This window comes from Amphiura filiformis, unplaced genomic scaffold (genome assembly GCF_039555335.1).
Source record: "Amphiura filiformis unplaced genomic scaffold, Afil_fr2py scaffold_200, whole genome shotgun sequence".
Taxonomy (NCBI): Eukaryota; Metazoa; Echinodermata; class Ophiuroidea; order Amphilepidida; family Amphiuridae; genus Amphiura; species Amphiura filiformis.
This window is the reverse complement of record NW_027305664.1, coordinates 55,772-80,101: the sequence shown is the minus strand read 5'-3', so window position 1 is coordinate 80,101 and position 24,330 is coordinate 55,772. Positions and strand designations below refer to the sequence as shown.

Here is a 24,330-nt window from a genome sequence, read left to right as displayed (position 1 = left end):
TTTTTTTTAGTTGCGGCTACCCAGTGACCCCCTTTTTTAGATTTTCTAGAATAGCATGATCATCAAAATGCCAAAAAATAATGCCGAAACTTTCAAATTTTGCTCAATTTTTTCAAAATTATGCCGAAATTTTCAAAATTTTGCTGCATTTTTTCAAACTTTTCTATCCGATGACCCTTTTTTTTAAATGTTATACTCAATGACCCCCGTTTTTCAAAATGTTATACCCAATGACCTCCCTTTTTTATTTTGTTTGTACCCAATGACCCCCTTTTTTGAAATAACGCTTTGTACCCGATAGGCCCCTACTTCGCGACGACAGTTGAGTGCCCCCCCCGGGATATTCCAGCAACGTGCATGCTTTCTATAACATGTAAGCGAGCTATATTGACATAAAATCACTATTTCTTCTCAAAATAAGCTTTAACTTGAAGTAGTAATACGGCACAGCTTAACATATTTCGGTGTTTTCTATAATTATCGGAACCACAATGTAATTTACACGCATCAGGGTATTTGCTTGCTATATAATTGCGCTAATTATTCACATTGCGCTGAAAATATTCTCGTGGTTTTACATGGATGAATAAAGGGCACGATATTTGACATTGTACACCAGGTTGAAGAAAATACATATCCTACATCCACATCAAAACGATGCACTTGTGGGCTGCTACATGTGTCTCATTTCACATAATAGCGAGGAATAAATACCAGACTCATCTCCGAAGTGAAGGCCACTTCAAATCATCCCAAGTCACATAGCTTCACATGGTTTAGGAATACAGATAACATTTCAAATTCAATTTGACTTGGGGATGATTTGAAGTGACCTACACTTGATATGAGTCTGGTATATATTCTTAATTATTATGTGAAATGAGATACATGTAGCAGCCGACAAGTGCATCGTTTTGTTATTATTTATTATGGTTACCCCCCTTTAAATGGCAGAACATGGGATGGGAATAAAAAAGTCATTGAAAGAGGTCAACAAGTATGAAATGCATGTAAAATATCTTAATTGAACGTTGTTTAAACAATGAGATCTTCACATTGAGGGTTATTCACGATGTAAAGGAATATTGTGTCTTCAAGATAAACTTATGCATTGTTTTCTCTTATTATGAGTACAGTTCCACCATCTGATATAAACCAAGTTAAGATTTCTGATCGGAATACCCCAAGTGGCTACCCACAAGGTGCTACGGTGGATGTGATCGAAGGAAACCAGCATGTATTTACCTGTGATGTCTTTCAAACTAGACCAAGTGGCAATATAGAATGGTTTATTGATAACATAAAGGTAGATACAGGTATTACTACACCTGTACCACCATCTAATGGAGAAAACCTTGAGGATACTTCAGGAAGTATCAAATTTACACCAACTAGAAGTCAGCACATGAAAACTTTGGAGTGTAGAGTTAGCATTGATGTCACCGGTGCACCAGGAGCAATTGCAAGGAACATTGTGCTTCATGTTTATGGTAAGAATAATAGCAATTGATCTGCTGTTGATGCAAGAAATGTTTTTGTAATTTTTCCCCTTACAAAAGGGAAAATGTAGCTAAGTGTCCATTTTGATTTGGAATAATAGTATTGATGAAAATAAGTAAATTAGTTGGCTGACCGCTTTTTATCTTAAAATTACTCATTTGTATATCGATCCTAACGAAGTGGTAGTTAGAGTTTAAAAAAAAAAACGATATATGGTTTTATGTCATCTGTTCCTGACACAACTCCTAGTAAATATTTTGCTATGCCCTAGCCAACAAACTAGAATTGTTGTGATGAACTTTAATTAAATATAATGCAAGCACAAATTCCCTTTCACTATAAAAACCTTCCGACATATTTTTACATTTCTTAATTATGGAAAATACGCATCGGTGTCATGGGGCGAAACATTTAGGGCGAAGTGCCAATCAGGTTCCACAAGATGTGTAGTTCTTCCACCTCGTGGGCTTAAAGGTTAGCAACTATTTTAAACTGTTGCGATTTGGTAGTTCACAGTATCTTGCGAATGGTAGTGAGCTTTGGCGAAAATTGCATTGATCATTTCATAGCGAGTGTGTAGAAGAATTCAAATATCACAGATATACCTTTGTAGGTCCTGTGGTTCTTGAGTTATGTTGTAAAGAGGGCTGAAACAACAACACTTTTGTGAAACGTACATAACTCATTAACAACAATAAATCAAGCAAGTTTTTAATTTATAGAATGAACTTTTGCAAAACATCAGGTAACATGGACAACCAAGTGTTATTTTTCATTCATACATACTCATGATATAATGTTTTTGATTGGATTTGGGCCCTTTTTTGCTGGTCATAAATTCCGTTTATGACCAGTACGCGGGGCATAAACAAGCTGCGTCACGCAGCGTTGGAACCCAATTAACACGATCCACGATTTGCTAGTGTTGCGTACACGCGCATGTCACCGCGCCCTTCTCACGCGGAGCGCAAAAGATGACGCGCGTATCACGCGTTGAGTCCCGGCCTTTGACCTCATGAGCCGAGCTGCTTCCTGCAAATAGGCCTACTCATTTTCTCCCAATTTATGAAGGAAAACGGTATCGAAATGTTATTTATACTTGTAAACCCTTATTCTTTTCATCTGTATTGAATTCTAAGAATGTTGGGTGTGTATGAACGGTCATGGTCGCTGTTTATGCCCTCGGCTCACGCCTCGTGCATAAACAGCGATCATGCCCTCAATCCTATGAATGAACCCCTAATTCATAACCTCATTAATAAACGCGATGCGTGCGATCCAATTATACTTAGTTATTTGTGAAAACGCGAAAGCAAATAAAGGTCATTAATAATAATATCTCACAATTGACCGCAAAATGCGTAATTGTTCCAATGTCGCACACAATTGACCGGCGTTTGCGTGTTGTTGTGCGTCGAACAAATTACACGCGCGCTGTCTGTCGTATTTGGATTGCGCGCTACCATATTTGCATATTGGTGCTCCTGTTTTAGCCTGATCGATTTTTAGGAAGGGAAGATGTAAAAATCAACTATTTTTATAAACTTTTGAGCAAAATTTTGTGTTATTTTGTAAGGTGGAGAGATTAAAGTGACGGTTATGAATGAGGTCAATAACTTTGCATCGGTTATATGTCGGGCATTGTGAAAAATCTAAGCATTTTGCTTTGGACCTCGGAATATCCTCGGTTCCAAAGGCAAAATGTTTAGATTTTTCACAATGCCCTCCAAATAACCGATGCGCAGTTATTAACCTCTAAATAATATATTAATTTATTTTTTGGTTACTTCGACCAACAAAAGATCGCGTCGCATTAATTAATAACGGTTTGTTTACTAGCTTAAACTTTCCATGCCGCTTGGTCAAAACTTGATATTACAAACGTTATATATGATTCCTTCATTTTTTTTCCTTATTTCACTGTTTTGACCCACCCTGTACATTGTGAAAAGTTTAAAAATCATTTGATTGGGAGAGTGGGTTGGGTAATATGGGAGCCCATAGTTATAAAACGAGCCATCGGTACATAGTATAGGAGCACCAATAGGACTAAACTTTACGTCTTGTCTTAGTGATAATACTTTTGGAAATATTTGGTTCTGTTTTAGGACCTCCAGACAAACCAAGCATTGAAGGACAGAACATGCTAGTGGAAGGGATGGCGGAAACATTCACATGCAACGCTCTTAATGCATTTCCTGAAGGTGGAATAGAATGGTACATTGGGAATACAAACATCACAGATAGAATAGCTGAAAATGAACAGGATACTAGCGACTTTCGCTACGACATTTCAAGTGAGGTGAATTTTATGCCCTCAAGAGCAAATAATGGAGAAATGATTAAATGTGATGTTGTACATGAGACACTTACAGGGTCAGAAGAAAGAAGTAACACATTGATGGTTGATGTACAATGTAAGTTCCTTCATTAGTCTCTATATCTGTCGCTCTATCAACCTGTTCTTTTTTTTCCTTATTAATATGTGCATCCATATTTATCTCCCTCTTGTTCTGTTTCTATCTTTATCCAATGTACATAGCCAATGACCTTAATTTGTTGTCCTCCGTTGTAATACTTGCGATGATTACGGTCGGAATCGCAGGAGTATCAGATGAATGGTTACAGACACAAAATAATCATTGTTTCCTGTTAAACTGAATCCGATGTCGTGTTTTTACTCCGATTGATAAGAATGAAGTGCCCTCATGAAACTTTGTGAAAACTCATTTGCAAAACAAAAATATACGTATTCTGTCTAACATAAATATTTTTTATGGAAAAAAATTGTTTCATAGGTAGATGTACTTTTATTTTGTGTTTGGCACCTTGTAGCTTGTGATAGCAACTGTTGATTGCCAGATTATTTACTTTATTTAACCTTATATTTTAATTATGTAGATAACTGCTTTATTTTCGTATTATTTAGAATAATATGAAAGGATTATTATTTAAATGTTGTTTTCTACAGTTTGTGCTGAAAACGTTTTGATTAGTAACACATGTCCTGTAGAGATCCGTGAAGGCATCTCTGTAGATCTGACGTGCTCATCATCCAGCAGTAACCCTCAAACTACACTAGTATGGAGTAAAGGTGGCACACATGTTCCTAACCCACCAAGCCCAGTGTATGAAGATGGTGAATACGGTGGAACTACGACAACCCTAACATACTCAGGTCAATTTACTAGAGGTGATACAGGAACGGATATGATGTGCTGCGGAACTATTCCTACGATGTCGTGCGATCAATGTGACTCTTGTCTTTTGAACGTCCTTTGTAAGTTATGTGCACGTATATGACACATATATGAATTTAAAAACAATCAAAAACACAGATTACGATTTTGCTAAAACATGTATGCCTTACGGCAGTCATGGCAATGTTAGACATTGTTTTGTATTGTATCTTTAAAAGTAATGATAATTAGTTCATCATCAGTTTTTGAGAAAAGCGCCAAATTTGGTTTTCTGTGCTTAAACCTAACTTTCCTAGTCAATGAAAACTGCATAATTCTATTCTAAAGACACACAACTAGTAACAGTTTTCTCAAATTTTAGAATTAGAACCTTATACTATTTTATACCTTAAAATATCCCAAATTTTGGTCAAAATTAGAAAATTGTCAAATTTTGATCTTTTTTGACACATAAAACGAAGAAAAAAAACCTCTGAACCTGTTACTATTTTTGTGTCTTTAGAATATAAATGTTCAGTTTACATCGATGGATGGTGGGCGTAATAAAGGCAAGGAAAACGAATTGGATGATTTTCTCAAATAACTACCTATCTGATGTGCTAGTTAGAGACTGTCTGCATCATTTCCTTCCGGAAAATGTATACTTGTTTCTACTAATATCTTCATTACTTTAAATGCAATACAAAACATGATTAAAGAGTTTAACTTCAACACTTCACTATTTTTCCCTCACCTGGAATGTTTTCACTAGTTCGACTAGCGTCGAAACATATTCTACATTTCCCACTTAGTGTGACCTTGCGTGCACTCTTAAGGCCAGAGTAATGGAAGACACATTCGTCCACGCCCGAATTTGAAATTTCTCGATATTTATCAACACTAAGATGTATTCTTTCACTTGAAACTGATAAAATACAACTTGCTAATATTTATTCGTATTTTTGCTTGAGTTTATTTCACTCTTTTTAACTCTAAAAGTCACATGGCTCAAGACAGCTTAGTAAATTGGCGGGAAATAATGAGTCAGAAATGCGCGAATGCGAAATATTGTGATTACGCGCGCGATTCGCGTCGTGTGACGCGGCGCAACTCTGCGCGTATGTCCAACGCAGTCAAGGCGCATTCGGTATGTTGTTAACGACAGCAAATGTGATGTAAACAAAACAAAAATTTGCAGTGAAAAAGCCACTTAGATTTTTTAATTATTTTGGATTTGGGCGCACTAAAAGCAGACATTATAGATTCATTGGTGTAAAAAGATGCATATTTAGACCACGCACCAGATACAGCTTTTACAAGCGTGAAAGTCTTGCCGTTTAAAAATATAAGGACGTTTTGTGCATAAATTTGACATTTTTTTACTAAAACGTCGATTTCTCAGAGTTCATTTTTGACAATATTGTACGATTTTTGTGACAAGATAACTCGAAAAATATGAAAGATAAAGGTAAACTTTTTGCACTATCGTTTAGAGCCAATCAAAGTCTAGGGAACGTTTTCTCATTTTTCAAAATATTTGTTTTAAACAAAAATATACACCATTATGTGCAATTTTAGCTTAATAGAGTGAGAAAAGTGCTTTTTTCACATGTTTTTTGCAATATTTCGAAAAATAAGACGAATTTCAAAAAAATAAAAAAACCTTCCCTAAGTTCATGTCTCTTCTCCATGAAAAAGTAACTAAAATTTTTTTACTCCGAACGGAATTTTTTTTAAGTTGTCACAAAAAAATTGGGGTAAAAAAGTGCATTTTTGTGATTTTTTCAAAAACTCGAGATTTTTGAACAAATCTGACGTCACCATGGGATTCCTTGACTCATTTCCTTTCCAAAAATGTATAGTTTTATATACTTTAGACATACAATTCAAAAATAATTATGCTCGAAAAGGTCCATGTTCTCTCCCATTACTCTGCCCTTAAGTGTATTATATATTACAATAAAGTATTGACATATAAAACTATTGACTTTGAATGTACAACATTTGAAGATTATGAAGACCCGGGATCTATCCCGAATGGCAATGATTAGCATGATACACATTTTCCAAGAAATTAAGGTAAACGTTAGCATGAACACTACTATTCACTGATTAATCTTTAGATCCTCCGGAAAGTGTTACTATAACCAAGTCAACGGACGACCCAGTGGTGGAGAACAGCTACGTAGATATGGTTTGCAGTGCAGCTGGCAACCCTCAACCAAATATATTTGCCTGGGAACAGGACAACAAAATCACTGATCATACAACAAATACTGTTGTATATGACAATGTGTCAAGGGATAATGCTGGTTACTATACATGTATTGCTAACAATGGATTATCACCGGATGGCAGATCAGAAGATACACCATTGGTGATACATTGTAAGTAGTGTAGCAATGATGGAAATGACAGAAACTGCATAAAAAAGTAATGATTCGTATACTGTTGATGATATTACTGCACTGACCAGCTCCATATATAGGGACAGACATAGACCCAGATTGATTGATATTAAATCTTCATTAGCCTGGTAAACACTGCAATAATTATGAAGAACCACTGGGGTCCAAACGGCCTGCCAAAAATAGCTTGCGCCCTTCTCGGCCCGCCAAAAATCGCTTGCCACCCCCTCCACTTTCGGCCTGCTCAAAAATTCTTTGCCCCACCGGCTATGCACATGGCATATTGTATAGGGATCCAAATTTACATACCTAAAATGTTCTAAATATTGCGAGCGCAGCGTGCAGGAAAGTTTGCTTTATTCGAAATTTAGGAGCGATTACCAAATTGGGTGCAACGGTACAAGATTACCAGACGACTGCCCTACCCTTAACTCCGTAAAGGAGGACTGGACTCAAGTCTAGCAAGTTGCGCCCTATTCGCTAATTGTACCGAAAGTTATTTAGGGATCAAATCAAAACTCGACCGCCGGTTGCCCGCCGGTTCCGGGCGGTTCCGTCCGGTTGGCAGAGGTCATTGGTATATGAATATTCAAGAATGCATGAGTAGCAACCGCCGGTTGGTTTAAGCACATAACCGGAGAGATTAACAAAATGTCGATATGTTTATTTCGCGATCACAATAGCGCATACTTGAAATTTCACGGTCACAATAGCCAAGATAGCCCATACTTTAAAGTACTGCACGATGATCGATTTTTCTTAGTCGCGTGTCTATTGACTTGTCACCAAAGCAAATTAATTTTGGAAATGATTTCTTGTTTATGGTTAAAATTGCTTGAATATATCACTATTGTTTTAATCAGTTAATTTAAGTTCAGAACAGTGTTTCAATGATTTCTATAGGTTAAGTCATTTAGAAGTTGTGAATTTATTATTTTGTGAATCACATAGGCCTGTATTGGTGATGGACAATTATACGAAAGGTCATTAGTTCAAAACTGCCTCCAGAAGATGTGATGCGTGGATAAATCACAAAAGAAATCCCCAGTTGAAGTGATATTGATTGACTAATTTGCTTTGTACTTCAACTGGGGAGTTCTTTTGTGATTTATGCAAAAAAATGTAACTTCAATACTAAAATGAACAAAATTGAGGACAACTTGCCAAAGGAAGATGCATAGGCCTTTTACAACTATTGGTTTTATTTTAGTCCCGATAGGCTTATTTTGATCCACCTAAAGAGTATTATATCAGAGGAGCTGATCTAACACTCCCGACACACCCCTAAACAGGCAAAAATTGTATTGAAATCAGTCTTTTTGAAGGAAACAAACACACTATCTGTGGTCATCTTATGACTCCCTACATTTTGGTCATCAAAGTTTTTATGACCCCACCCCATTTTTCTTTCCAAACATTTATGACCGCTCCCCCCTCTCGTATATTTGGGACACTTCTCCCCCCTTCCGAAGAAAATGATAGCCCAAAATGGTACAAAATGGGGTTGATTTTGGGTCTAAAATAGACCAAAAGGAGAGACAACTGAGCAGGAGAGGGGAATGACTTGCCACCCTGCCCCATGGCCAATCTCCATTGGTGCTGATGACAGGCGCGGTGCCGAGGGGTCATGGGATTCGCATATATTTTGTCGATCTTGCAAAATCATTAGTTCTTCTTGCACATCACCTCAACGAGCCTGGCCAACATCATTGTAGGCCCAATATACCAGTCTAATGGCCTAGGCCTATATTACGAACTTAGTGTAGTTTTATCCCCTCTCTCTGATGTGATTTGAGAGACACATCTCATACTCTCACCCCTTTTCCACCTCTCCCCATCCTCCATCTCCCTGTTCCTCTTCCCTCTCTCTTCCCCTTCTTTCTCCCTTTCTGTCTTGTTTTTTCTCTCTTTTCCCTTTCTTAGTGTGTTACCCTTGCGTTTTAAAACATGCAGAATTTCGTGATCGCGATTATCCCCTCGGAAATGAAACCTGTCACGATGTAAAATAATTAGAAATAAATAGACCAGGTCTCTGTTTATATTTTATCAAAATAAAATGCTAAAAGTAGCTATATTGATTGAGAAGAACTCCGAGAAGGAAAATCGATTATTCCTATTGTACTAAATTTGAAAAGAAACCACTTGAAATCACTCCACTCATTCACTCGATGATACCAACCGGCCATATGAGCCAGAGTGTGACGACTGACCTCATTACTGTGTATAATTTAGAACCGGACGGAACCGCCCGGAACCGGCGGGCAACCGGCGGTCGAGTTTTGATTTGATCCCTTAGCCTGTTCTAATATTCTGCTAAATTATTTGTTATATTCTTCTCCTTAGTAGAAGTAGTAGTAATAGTAATAGAATCAGCATGAAAAAATGTTTTTAATTGAGCACAAACTAACCAAATATTGGTTCACTGGTTCTTGCGATAGCTGTTGATATTTTCAGAAATATCCCCAAACCTTTTATGTTGAATATGGTTAGCACGCAGAGCATTGATAAGGGAGTAGTCGTAATGTTGTTTTAGCTGACAAATCTGTTTCTGACTCTTTGCCTTTAAACAGATGCCGCGCAAATAAGCAACAAAGACGAAAAACAGGTTGGAGTAGAAGATGGCGATGACGTAACGTTAGTATGCATTGCTGATGCTTTACCATCTCCAACATTTACCTGGCTGAATCCAAATGGAACAGAACTTACAAATGGCACTGACCGAGTTACAATAACATCTGAGACGATGAAGGAAGATGGCGTGCATGGAACAGAAATAAAAAGCATGTTGAATATTGCTGATATACATTCAGATAAAGACTATGGAGGATATACGTGTATTGCCAATAACAACATCGGGTCACAGGATATGTTTGTAATCTATGTCAATGGCACAAGTAAGTCAGCTAACAGTAAAAAGTATTACATAGCTGGGGGATTTTACACCACCAACTAGGTCCAGTTTTGCTATCTGATTCTTCTTTCTGGCAACAAACTGCACATTTTTTGCTCTAGTTCAGACATGCTTTGACCGATTTTGATCTAACTTGGTCACAATAATCATTGACTACGACCATAAATGTCACCTGACTTTAAATTGGTTAATGATTACAGGGGGGTCAAATAGACCAAAAATGAGATTGCAGCTAAAAATGTTTCTTCTCCCAAACAAACCATCCTACAATGACGTCACTTGCACATAAGCATCGGCTTTATCTAGTGCCAATAGGGTGCACACTGAATTGGGGTCAACGGTCATTAAGGGAATATTTTCGGTATATAACCAAATACCTTTTTTTTTACAAATGCTTCTTCTTCACATATTACATAGCACAATAACGTCACTTGCACATCACGATGTATTGGCTATACCAGTGCCTATAGCTTGCAAACAAAATCGGGTCAAAGGACATTAAGGGGTATAATCCACGCGTCTAGTACGCGCTCGATTCTAACTGAAATTTTTGTGATATCTTGTCCGCGCAGTTCTTGCCGCCACGCGCGCGTCAAACTAAAAACTGTGTGGAGTGTGCGCCATGCGGTTGTAAGCAGTTCAGCCACGCGAGAGTACCGTATTTTCATCACCATTTACCAATGATTTTTGTAAAAAAAAGAAAGATAAACAAAAGAATAAAAGAAGGAAAGAAATAACTAAAGAAATAAAAAAAGAAAGAACAAGTTCAGGAGTGAAAGAAAGAATGAATGAAAGAAAGAAAGAAAACTAATAAAAGAAAGAAAGAAAGAAAGAAAGAAAGAAAGAAGAGGAAGATAAACAAAGAAAGATAGAGTGTAATAACAACAAATTTAAAACTAAAGGAAACTGAAAAAATTAATGTAATCAATCAAATAAATAACAAACGACAGATCACAGAAAGAAGTGAGAAACAATAAAAAGAAGCAAGGAAACGAAAACAAAACAAGACAGAAGAAGGAAAGCCAAGAAAGAAGGAAGACAGAATTAAATAATGAGGGAAAAGAAAGATAAAATAATAACCAATATAACAAAATAGACCTAGCCCTAATTAGACTTAAGGGCGAGCCCATTTCGGAAATCGAAAAAATTTATTATTTCATGGGAAAGAAAATCATATGATGTAGGCCTAATTAAATGGTATTAACGTTACACATCTCTTATTTGTTACCTATAAAGTGGAACTTCGTAATGTAATGTAACACATTGTAAGGCGCTCTGTAAGGCGCTCTGTGCTTTGTGGAGCGCCATATAAATGTTTTATAATAATAATAATAATAATAATAAAATAATAACACAATTAAACTCAATTTTGGTAAAGGTTGGGCAAGAGGAAATCAATAATACGTAAAAATAATATAGGCTATAGGTTTATATATTATATAAATAAAACTAGGTCTATATTTTGTTTCTTAGGCATACTGTCCATTTAAACAGGCACAGTAGGCATACGAAAAAATATATAAATGGGGTGATATCAAACGGCCTTTTTTGTTTGTCTTATTAACTAGTATTATAAGTAGACCGAACCATGTTGGCCCAGCAAACACAAAAAACGTTAAAACGTTTTAAACATTTGGGTTTTGATTTGAGTAAATTAAATGTCGGGTTATATAAAGGTTGTGAAAACGTTTTAATACGTTTTGTATGAAAACACACTACAATAATATTTCTAAAGTGTTTTCAAAGTGTTATTGTAAAAAATATGTTTTGCAAATAGTTTTTGCCAAATATTTTGTCAACGCTGAAATAACATTATGTTAGAATGTTTGCAGCATAACGTTTTTGAGTGTTTTGAAAACGTTTTATACCCTTTATAACCCTTTAAATAGCCCGACATTTAAACGTTTGCAACCTTTTCTAACTTTTGCGAATGATGTCGAAAATGTTTTGTGTTTGCTGGGTACATGCCTAAAAGGAGATGATATTTGAGTAAAATTAATATCATTCTAATAACATGATAAATAACGGGATCCGCTAATATTTAAGTTAATAATTAAAGGTCTATTCAGTGATAGCCTGCAAAAAATTAACATTGTTTATAAATTGCATAGGAGTGAAGGATAAGTCATTAAAGTTATCATAGGTAGGCCTACAAGCATTTTTGCTATATGCAAAACAACGAGAAAAAACGGCAGTATTGCGACAAAGTTCAAATTCAATTCAATTTGAAATTACAGATTCATGTAAAATATCTCATTTTGTTTGTTGGCTTAACCACTTTCGGTTTTCGATTTTTGAAGAACTTCATATTGAGAGAAACTATATAACTTAATGGATACTTTGGAATCAAGAGGGTTAATAAAACCGAAGAAAATCACCCCACTGTCATGTTGCAGGTGTTTGCGATATCACCTGCATACGCGGACAATTTAGCGTGTATGAGCTGCGACAAGTTTTTTGCGAGTGACGCGCTATGATATCGCACTGGTATTTTGAACCAAAAAATATGCAATTTCTGCTCAAATTGTGAAAAAAGTAACTCGGTGACCCCCATTTTTATTAGCTTTAATGAAACATCCTATCAGTGCGCATAATATATCAAAAAATCAGCAAAATTGTTGGGGTAGATTTTTTGTTATAATCGAAACTATGTCTAAATTTTCCATTTTTCCATAGACGCCTGTACTAATTTTCCTAAAAACAGCCTTTTTAAAATGGTTATTTCTCAAAAACGAGCTCAGTGACCCCTCTTTTTATTTTAGATATTCGAAGTATATCGATGAAAGTTAATTGGTACGAAGTTTAAGAAAAATTGTTGGACGGGATCTTGTATGGACTATACCCCTTATGGATAAAATCTTACAATTACATTATCTGAATATATGTTAGGGGGATTGGGCTCAAACTCAATGACAACAAACCTTATGTTCAGGGAAACATTTCGCATTATTATTATTATTATTATTATTATTATTATTATTATTATTATTATTATTATTATTATTATTATTATTATTATTAAAACTGATAAAGTAGATTTTACTGACTATTCTCCTTTTCTTTAAGCGGTACCAAATGCTGTTAATAACCTAGGTATGGAAAACACAACAGTGTCAACAATCGAAATATCTTGGAGTCCTGGTTATGCTGGCGGAAACAATTTAGAGCAAGCATTTTACGTTGCGTATCGGAAGAAAACAAGTAATGAGGAATGGATAGAGGAAGAGTCTGTTGCTGAGAACTACCACGTGATTAGAGGACTTGAACAGGAAACTACATATGAAATCAGAGTGGTGGCAGAGAATAGAATTGGCAGAGGTTCAGCCGCATTTACCGAAGCAACAACAAAGGGTAAGTTAGGATATTGAAATAGGCCAAATGGACATTTATGATGGCCCGTAGTTTTCAAACCCAAGGGCCCGCAAGGAACTTGAAGATTTCTGTTTGTTTCCAGCACTAACTTTAGTTGCCTTTTTATGGTTGGTTGTTATGGATATAAATTGAGTGGCAATTTTGAACACCCGTTCACTTTTTTGTTTACAGCAATAATACTGTAAACTATAGACTACCCAGCAAATACAAAACATTTTTAAAAACGTTTTATACAGGTTATATTTTCGGTTTTTGGTTTTGGTAAAAACATTTTAACTATGATAACGTTAGAATGTCGGGTTTTATAAAGGTCACGAAAACGTTATAAAACGTTTAGTATGAAAACACTATACAAATATTTGTAAAATGTTTTTAAAATGTTATTGTAAAATATGTTTTGCAAACATTCTTTGCCAAATATTTTGTCAATACTTAAATAGCATTATGTTAGAATAGTTGCAGTAAGTTATTATAAAATGTTTTGAATGTTATGAAAACGTTTTATACCCTTTATATAACCCGACATTGAAACATTTTTCTGGCAACCTTTTCTAACCTTATGCGAATGATTTAGAAAACGTTGTGTGTTTGCTGAGTATACCATTGTCGAAGTTTGATAAAATTAATAAAACTATGTTATTAGTAATCATGATGAACGCATTCTTTTGAAATCAAAATTAAAGTGCTTTATAGTAGAATGGTCATAAAGCGTTTTAATTAGTAACAGTAAAAGTAAAGTATACGCAGGCCTATGTTATTGAATGCAACATATTTTGCATAATTATAATTTGGCTCACTTCAATACTAAACAATTCGGATTTTGGAATCTACCAGCTTATTGATTGCGAAAGCCCGAGTAAAAAACAATAGGGAAGCTAACAAACAGAGGGAGTACGGTTACTGAAAAGATCAGATGTGAAATCTATCAATTGCACACAAATTAAAGCAAGTTTTATGCTTAAATGTAACAACAAGAGTATGCAAAATGGGCAAGTGAACTACGGCGAAGTCTATGTAAACTATGGTGCATCAAATGGCTTCAATTAGGCCTTTATTTTTATATCGTTCAACTTCTCATTGGGAAAGAATCCCCTCAGAAACCTCGCCCCCAAAACAAGTGACTGTTTCTGTTTTGGACACATCTACACTTGTTATTTATTGGGTCTTATTAATGTTTTCAAAAGAATAAAACAATTACTCAGGGGATTATCCTCCTCAGACCCTCCCCTATATGGTTAAACAAGTATTCGGGTTTTTTTTATCCTGTGTTGGACACCTACACAATTTTTGTTTAAACAAAAGTAATAAAATGATCCACAAAACCCGCCTCATACAACCCCTGCGTATGGATACAAAAGTTGCTGCTTTTGCTTTTGACACCCGTCGACTTCTTGTTAATCATGTTAAGGGGGTACCTCACCCTGGCCAATTTTGTGCCTATTTTTGCATTTTTCTCAAAAATTATAGCACATTGGTGACAAGTAAGATGTATTCGTTCATGAAAGTGTTGGTATAAATCATGATTTTGATTTAAATTTTTGATCCAAACACATGGAATTAATTCCTACCTCGGAATTTTCAGATGGTACTCCATCTTTCATCAGCGAGTGAGTGACTGTATCAGGTCGTGATTTTCTTGACCGTTGACCTGATAACAGACTTGGACAAAGTCCGCATACTTGGCAGAGACAGCAGGTGGTTCCAACGTGGAGTCAAAGAAGCAGTTCACATCAAAGCCAACCAACCATCTCTCAATAAAGACGGGGGCCGGTTCAAGCTTTCAGGAGTCTACGAGTCTCTTATCAGGTCAAAGGTCAAGAAAATCACGACCTGATACAGTCACTCACTCGCTGATGAAAGATGGAGTACCATCTGAAAATTCCGAGGTAGGAATTAATTCCTTGTGTTTGGATCAAAAGTTTAAATCAAAATCAAGTAAGATGTTTATTTTTTGAGGCAAGGACTACAACTACTGTACTGAAAATGCAGTAACTCAAAAGCAAATAGTTATTGATTTATTGATCAAATATTGGTTTCCCTCATTTTTGACTGTAACTCCACAACTATTATCCGTGCTGAAATACAATTTCCAGTGCAGTAGTTGTAGTCCTTGCCCCTATAATATACATATCTTACTTCTCCCCAATGCGCTATAAGTTTCGGTAGCTGTAAAAGACAGAAAAAAGAAATGACAGAAATGACAGAAAAGACAGAAAAGTTTGGAGTTATGAATTAGAGAGTAGTTATTGATAGTAATGATTGCCAATGAGTCGAAATGAATCCATAATACACTTTATGTGGTCCTCTGTATTATGTAACACTGTCACAAAAGTCTGGACTGTGCCTCAAAGCCAGAAAGCATTGACCAGCTGCAGGACCTGCTGATACACAGCAGGTTCGTTTTCAATACCTGCATATTTTTAGAGTTTCTTAGTGGCGAGTATAAGCTACTTTATTTGAAGTGCATGTGATTTTGGCGAGAACTTTGTGGTGGTGGAGTACATGGAGAGGGGTGGATGCTGATACCCACAAATCATCACAATTTGATTTTATTAGCTTTTACTATTTATATGGTACAACAAATTGTGATAAAGCAGGAGACACAATTGAAGACTCTATATCCATTCCAAAAATTAGCAAGTTCACAACTTACCCACAATTTAGATGAAAACAATTTAATAAAAAAGCCTAGGCCGGTTGAAAAGCTGTCCCTTTCAACTGACGCCCCCTCCCCCGTTGGCTATGCCACTGTTGGTCTGAGTGCATGAAATGATGAAAGTAATCCGTGCACGGACATGGCAGGTACGGAGGCATTCATGAAGCTGAAAATAAAAGGGTGGCACTGTTAAGGTGCCTGTAGCTCAAAAATTTGTTACATTAAAGAAACTAAATTTTGTCACATTCACCAAGTTTGATGGCAATCCAACAATCTATACTCGGATGACCTTGACCATTATTGGCACCCGATGGTGGTCGCGTGCACCAAGTTTGATAGCAATCCAACAATCTAAAGTCTGGATGACCTTGACATGACCTTGACAATTTTCGGCACCCGATTGTAGTCTTATCCACCAAGTTTGATGGCAATCCAGCAAACTATCAATTAATGGGAACATGCACCTTTATACATTAACTCCTAACATTTTAACTCTCATAGCTTCCTGACAACTCTCTAATTCATAACTCCAAACTTTTCTGTCTTTTCTGTTATTTCTGTCATTTCTGTTTTCTGTCTTTTACAGCTACCGCTATAAGTTTTGAGAAAAATGCAAAAATATGCACAAAATTGGGCAGGGGTGTAGTACCCCCATTTAATGCAATAATAACAAAAGGAACTTGCTACTTGCCACCCTGTCCCATGTCAATACTTCATTGGTGCTGATGAATGGTGCGGACGGAGGGGTGAGGGGACGCACACATAATTTGGTCATCCTTGCAAAATCATTAGCCAACAATTTTACGTTGTTACAACAAAAGTAGTCACAACGCTGCACTCAGGTTGTCATCTACGTTGTAAATACGTATAGTTGTGCATATCAATTTGTAAGCGCTCTTTAAAAGCAAAGTCATAGTTCATTGAATTTACAACCGTATGACAAAACAGGCGAAAATAGTAACTTTTTGCACAAGATTTGCAAATAATTTATAAAGAGAATTGGCAATTGCCCATTGAAATGAAGCTAGTATAATGGACAATGTAAGTGTGCTTTTTTCATTTAATGACCTAAAAATTGAAAAAATTGTAAGGAACACTTTTTTTTTACTTTTAAAACTTACATCATTGTCAAAATTGGGCTTGAATAGGTTAGATTTTTCACATTCGCGTTGCTATAAACATTGAATTGCGTCATACGTTGACGGAATGAAAAAAAAAACCCAAAACACGTGTTTTTAGCGTTTGATACAAAAACTTTTCTGATTGGATGAAGGGAACATTCGGTGTTTTGACAAAAACCAATCACTAGTCATCAGCTGGACCTCGCACAGCTCTTACGATACTAAGCTCTCAAACGTGTAATATAAACACATACTGTGTGGAGGCTAGACTCGATGTGCTTGGAAAAATCTGCGTACTCGGTGTATCGAGGTGGACACAAGAGCATTTATTTATTTATTTATTTATTTATTTATTAAAACCATATTTATACAGGGTTACCCTTCAGATAAATCTGCTATTACAAGGGCCCTGTGTCATGTCATAAAATATAAAGTACATAATAATTGGTAGAATTATACATATTAGAATGATTAAAAATACAAACATCCAAATAGAATCATATATCAAATACATCAAATATCAAAAGTCATTAAATTCATAAAGTAAAAATCTTTGGCTAGTTATTTACATTTCTCTGTGTCATAAAATATACATGTAATACTAGTATACATAAAATAATTAAGAACTTAAAACATCCAAACATACATCAACTTATACATCAAATAATATATAAAGCCATTAAAATCATAGTAAAGACCTTGGCTAATTATTTACATATTCACTGGGTCATAAAACATAATATATGTAAAATAATTAATAACACAAACATTCAAAATATAGAAGCATACATCAAAATACATCAATCTTTAAAAGTCATAAAGTAAAACTTTGGCGCATTATTTACATTTTTCATATACATTTTACAAAATATTAAAAGTTCAGAAATTATTGTGAAGTGCCCGTTTAAACAAGTTTGAGTTGTAATTTATTAGCCTTAAATGTTGTGGCATCTCATTCCACGCTGTAACACCTCGTTTTATAGCCAAAGGTTTCATATGAACTCGTTACAATGTTCGACCGGACTTTATGACGTTCGAATAATACGTATACAATTTCGACGTCGAAAGAACGTCATAATGACGTTATATCAACGTCCGAATATCAACGCCGAACATAACGTTTTCCCAACACGAATACGAGTTCACAAATTTACGTATTTACAACGTAGATGACAACCCAAGCACAACGTCAGCAAAAGTCGCGAAAACGTCGTAAACCACATCACCTCAATGCGTCTGGTCATCCACAACATCCTTGTAGGCCAAAAGGGGCCTGTCAAATTGTCATGTTAATCACGTTGATCACAGTTGGCCCAATAGGGCCTATACATAACCTACTAATTATTTATGGTAATTTTTACTCTTATCCCTCTTCTGTCTATAGTGACAAAATGATAAAGTTTGTTTTATATACGTCTGTCTTCTCATAACATGAACTGTCTCACATTTATCATTTAATCCTAAGGGGCTGTCATTTTCTTCGGAAGGGGGTGGGTCATGAAAATACTGGGTTTTTTTTTGCGAACTTCACGCCTTAGTTCCGGTGATGAATAATTTGTCGTCAATCTGTACTGTGTGTGCGGAAGGGGTGGGGTCATAAAAAATTTCAACCTGAGATAGGGAGGGGGGTCGTAAACAATTTAGCCGGCGATAGGGGGGGTCATAAAAATATTTATTCCGGTCACCGACATATTCATGACCCACCCTCTTCCGAACAAAATGACATCCCCCTGATCGTACCTAATAAAACACCCGTGGCTACCTTGACACACGGAGCGATTTGGTTTCTAATCCCGACCAATGCAAACTACAAGTTTGTTCATCTTCTCCCTTTATTCCTTTATTCTTTCCTTTACATTCGCCAAAAAGCACTTGGGACATTAGGGTAAATAAAAGTTCTCATTTTCATGTGGTCATTACATGTTCATTATCACAGTTCTTCCAGATCCAGTATCTAACGTCATGATATTAAATGACCTCAGTGCCTCATCTTCATTGACGGTAGAATGGGTCCCTGGGGATAATAAAAATACCATACAGTGGTTTCTTACTGACTACCGAGAAAATACTGAGAACATCGGTTTCACAGGAAAGCCTAAAAAAATAACAGATGGGAATATGGACACGGTTGAAGATTTAACACCAGGAACGGAATATGAAATAATTGTATACAGTGCTAACATCAATGGAATTAATTTGAATGGAATGACAGTCGTGGGTAGAACATGTAAGTACTAGGTAGCCAGGGGCGTAGCCAGACTTCTTTGCCAGGGTGGGCAAGGCTCCCAATTTTTCCCCAAGTTAATAAATAAATAGAGCAAAGCGAGCATAGCGAGCGAAGTTACCACTGGCGTGGGGTCCAGGGGCCCACTTTAGGGCCCCTGGTGGGGGTCCAGGGGGCGAAGCCCCCGAAAGCTCATGGGATTTGGACATTTTTATACCATGAGGGGAAGCCTCCTTGCATACATTTGTAACGTTTTTATGTGAAAATTTTGCCATGTAAAAATGTAAAGTTTTGTTTTTAGAATTATCTGAAAGGGTCCGCTTTAGGGTCCCTGGTGGGGGTCCAGGGGGCGAAGCCCCCGGAAGCTCATGGGTTTGGGGCATTTTTATACCACGAGGAGATGCCTCCTTGCATACATTTGTAACGTTTTTATGTGAATATCTTGCCATGTAAAAAATTTAAAGTTTTGATTTTAGAATTATCTGAAAGGAAACAAAAATTAATTTGCAATGTTTAGAACAATACAATAAAACAATACTGATATTCTTGAGTTGATTTAACAAGGTGTTACATTCACTATTATATTCACCCCTTATTTCCCTCTTCTCCCCTTCGTTCTCTTTCCTTCATCTTTACATTCTTCAATTTCTTCTCCTTTCTCTCATTCCTTCCCCCTTCTATTAAATTACTTTCCAATTACTTCCACTTGTGTTCCTTAAGTTTCCATTCTTTCTCTTTCCGTCTTCTTCATATTCTTCAGTTTCTTCCCTTTCTCTCATTTCTTCCCCATTACACTCACTTAAATTATTTCCCCTCAAATCACATCCTATAAAAATTCCCTGTCCTTCTTCATATTCTTCAATCTCTTCCCCTTCCTTACACTCCTTCCCCCTCTGTATGAATTGCTTCCCCACAATAAACATGCAAGTTGTTGTTTTCCCCTCTTTCGTTCCCCTTTCCCTATTCCTTCCCCCATCCCTCTTAGGCTTCCCTTTTGTTTTTTATATTTTGCGTAATTCTAGCTTGAAATAATCTATTATTGTGCATTTTGCCTTTTCATTTTAGCCAATCTTATTGATCCTAACGGTCAACAAGATTTGGGCCTTATCATTGGAGGAACAGTCGGAGCAGTTGTCTTGTTAATTATAATAATTATACTGGTCATTTTCCTGCTTCGCAGCCCACGGAAACACAAGACAGGTACATTATAAAAGACTGACACTGATTGGTAATTCGTTATGAACACGGCAGAGTGCCGAATACGCAAAATTATTGTTCTGAGTAAACGGCGTTTGAAAATCTTTGGTCATTTCATTGGTCCTTAAATTTAGAACATTCGTGAGCATTCATTTGAAATGTATATTATAAAATTGAATGTACGCGAATTATTTACAACACTTGCATGTTCTGAAACAATCGATATATCCTTCATAACGCGTTTTAACGGCTATTCAGCTTTATGCTGTATCCAAAATATCTCTAGTCGGGGTCGAATACGCATTCAACCAGGCGGCATAGGAAGCGCAACACGTGACGTACGAGGCTGGCGAAGATACAGGGCTGACAGCCCCAATCAAAATACACGGTTAGCGGTTACAAATGGAAAATTAACATACTTGCAGTGTGGTACACGGTCGTACCCCGACGGTTTTAGAGTAAGATAATTTTGCTTTGACACCACATAACAAATTTAGAATTGTTTATGAAGATTTCATGATTATGTGTTAATCCAATGGCGACCTCAAAATTGGCGATATCGCTTCCATCACCGCCTGCATTCAACTACGTGTAAACCATAGCACGCATCCTTGATTTGGGGCTTTTGTGTAGAAATTACTGGTTGTCCTAATGCTATGTAGACTTAACTTGCTATATAAATTATAAATAGTCATCCTGTAATATTTAGCAAACACTCGAGGATTTTAAAGCAGAAATAACAATATTGGCCTATATTTTGCATATGATTTTCAGGGATTTCCCAATTTCACGAGGGCGCACTCACACTACTAAGCAATAGCGATATAATGTAGGGATTGTTTGTACTTATTTTGGTATCACTGGATAGAAGATACCTACATCTATACGTTGGTATCAAATATATCAGTATAGAACATTTAGTATAGAAAATTCGGGGTTTCCAGCTATAAAATACTATGGATCAACCTCATTCGTACAGCAAAGTATACGATTCGTCTCTTTGCCGAATTCATTTATCGCACTTAGGCGCGACTCGTCCAAATCAAAATTTCAATATCTACATCGGGGAGAAAAATTTACCATTAATTTTTAGTGGAAATAAAATGTCACCTGAAATAATAATCATAAGCATACAATAACTCAATTTGTTCAAAATTCTCGATTCATCACTCTGCCGAATTCATAACGATATCATAAAAAATAATGAAAGACATAATTTGAAATAGTCTGAATAATGTTGCACATTTCTTATCAATCAGCTCTGGGATATTATTTTAGCAGTCTAATGTGAACATTGAAATCTACTGCTGTGAACTATGGTTTCTCGTTTGTAAAATAATAATGCGCCTCATCCCTATTTAGGTGTATGCATGTAAAAATGTATTATAATGGAAATAATTGACCGATAGAGAAATGTATGTTATTAATGTTTAATTGCAATACTGGGTAAAAACCACATGTGCCTGCTAACGGTCAAAATTTTTTTATTGCATGAGGTGAAAGGGCTTTGGTAGTAGTCTACAAAAGGGCACATCAAAAATTCCTCCGGAGCTTGTTGCCATAGCAACGGCAGATTTTATGATTTTGGCGGTTTTTGCTTATTTTGGGGTGAAAATAGGGGAAAATATGCACTTTTCTGAATTGCTCCTGACTTTAAATTTGAGGTCACATTAAAAAAACAACCTTACCACCATAAAGTACTATCTTTGTGCTTTCCTCAGATGCAAGAAATATTTCAATAATATTTCCCTATGTGCAATTTTAGGGCTGGGCAACATTGCCAATTTAGCACTTTTTTAAAAAATGCAATTTTTACCCTATCTTTGAAGTCTAAAAACTAATTTTGCTTGAGCACCGAGAATTATTTCCTCTTTGTTGGTACTTGGGCAGACATTGCCCCTTCCAAATCTGGTAAAAAATTCTGGGGCTATTTGACCTGTAAAGCCAGTGTTGCCAGAAAGTTTGATAATTTTCAAAAATGCATTTTTCGAAATAATGCATTTTCTACATATTTACTCATGTAACCTTTAATACCACCAACTTAATTGAAATATGTGCACACTTAGCACACATGATTAGACACACACTGCAACGGAAGCAACACTTTGAGGCTGGGGACAAGCCCTGTCTTGCAAAAACCGGTATTGCCAGAAAATCTTACTTTATTTATCCAAATTTCCAATTTGTGCGTTTTACAATTATTTATTCGGTTAATTTTATACCATCAATGTTAGTTGAATAGAATGTGCATTCAAACATCATCTGGTACAATATAGGTTCAGACACATGGGCGAGTTTTTTCGACAGGTGCCTTCGTACACCTTAGGCTTAGGCGCCCTTGAGGATACTAAGCCTAGTTTTTAAAAAAAAAGTAATTTTTACATGGGAAATTTTTTGAAAAATGAAATAATCTTGGAAAGTGTACCATCTTACTAAGATATATGTTTGGATCAAAAAAGTAAATCACATCATTTTTCTGTGACCTATGGTTTTTGACCTATGACCTCTTGGAATTCATAAATAGGCCTAAAATGCAGGTTTTTAATGATTTTGGTCATTTTGGGCAAAAATTGACTCTTTTTTACCATTTTTAGCAATTTTTTGCATTACAAAAGTTTAAATTACACTTAAGTTTATTGACAAATAGGGCTTCTTTAAGTTTAGGCTATTGAGAGAATTCAACGAGTATGCAGTTTCCATGGCAACGGCTATTAATGCTCATTTTTAATTAAATATCTGTAAAATAGAGCTAATTTCCCAGTAAAATTAGTAAAAAATGGATATAAATGGCCGTTTCCATGGAAACTGTCTTCTCTTTGAATTCTCCTAATAGCTTAAAATTTTATGCCAATAAAACAATTTTTTTGGCTTGATGATAATCCTGTTAATGCGTATACACGAAACTGCTGATTCTTGATTACGAATCCAAAAGGGATAGCCGAGTGAACTCGTATCAACGAAAAACAGTTTCAAGTGTATTCTCTGATTTAAACCACTGCTTTATACTAACAATAGGCCTATCAGTACTCAAAAAATTACAAAATTTACTGAACAAATCTGAAGAAATTATCACAAAAACATCCATTGTAAAATACATGCAGTAATTTTACGGTCATTTCCGGCAGCAACATTGCCTCTATTGTTCCGGTGAAATACACAAGTGTATAAGAATGATACTTTATTGTTACGTAATTTTACAATTTTTCAGAAGAATTTTTACAGGATGTTAACTTCGCTGTCAGAAATGTTTGTAAAATTAATCGCCTTTCCTCCCTTTTCTCTTCTCTTTTTCCCCTTCCCCCTTTCTCTTCTCTTCTCTCCTTTCCTCTTTTTTTGGAAGGAGGGGGAGGGTGTCTGGAAGGAGGAAGCCGCCCCCCTGAATTCATGTCTGGGCCTTGGCGGGGATATTAAACTGCATTCCATCACCCGAATGATGAAAGTTTACAACACAATATTCATTGAATTCAACATTGATTTTTAAGTATAATCCAACCAATTGGGCAGTAACAACACCAGTTTGATGCAGACGGGACCCAGTAATGGCCAACTGAATTTTGACCATCACTTGGCTCAATGGATTCTTCTATAGGCCCACTTTATTCGCCCCAAACACTCAATGTGGACTGGGATGTGGCCAAGATCTAGGCCCACATACATAAATATTTTTCTGGTATGCAGGATTTGGTAAATCTTTAGATCCTTCATGTTTTATTATAAAGACCATCGAATGTTATCTTCCACAGTTGATCACATCCTTACATA

At 36.1% G+C, this 24,330-nt stretch overlaps 1 protein-coding gene across 1 annotated transcript in view; it reads left to right on the top strand.

The window, feature by feature from the left end:
- LOC140145292 (nephrin-like) overlaps positions 1-24,330 on the top strand; it is a gene marked incomplete at its 3' end in the record, with an annotated part of 107,117 nt that overhangs the window by 27,214 nt on the left and 55,573 nt on the right. Inside the window, exons 4-11 of the mRNA XM_072167051.1 lie at positions 1,137-1,490; positions 3,609-3,917; positions 4,472-4,780; positions 6,803-7,066; positions 9,658-9,981; positions 13,065-13,349; positions 19,084-19,374; positions 20,437-20,571. Coding sequence (XP_072023152.1) covers positions 1,137-1,490; positions 3,609-3,917; positions 4,472-4,780; positions 6,803-7,066; positions 9,658-9,981; positions 13,065-13,349; positions 19,084-19,374; positions 20,437-20,571 — 2,271 coding nt within the window. The remainder of the gene's footprint in view (positions 1-1,136; positions 1,491-3,608; positions 3,918-4,471; positions 4,781-6,802; positions 7,067-9,657; positions 9,982-13,064; positions 13,350-19,083; positions 19,375-20,436; positions 20,572-24,330) is intronic.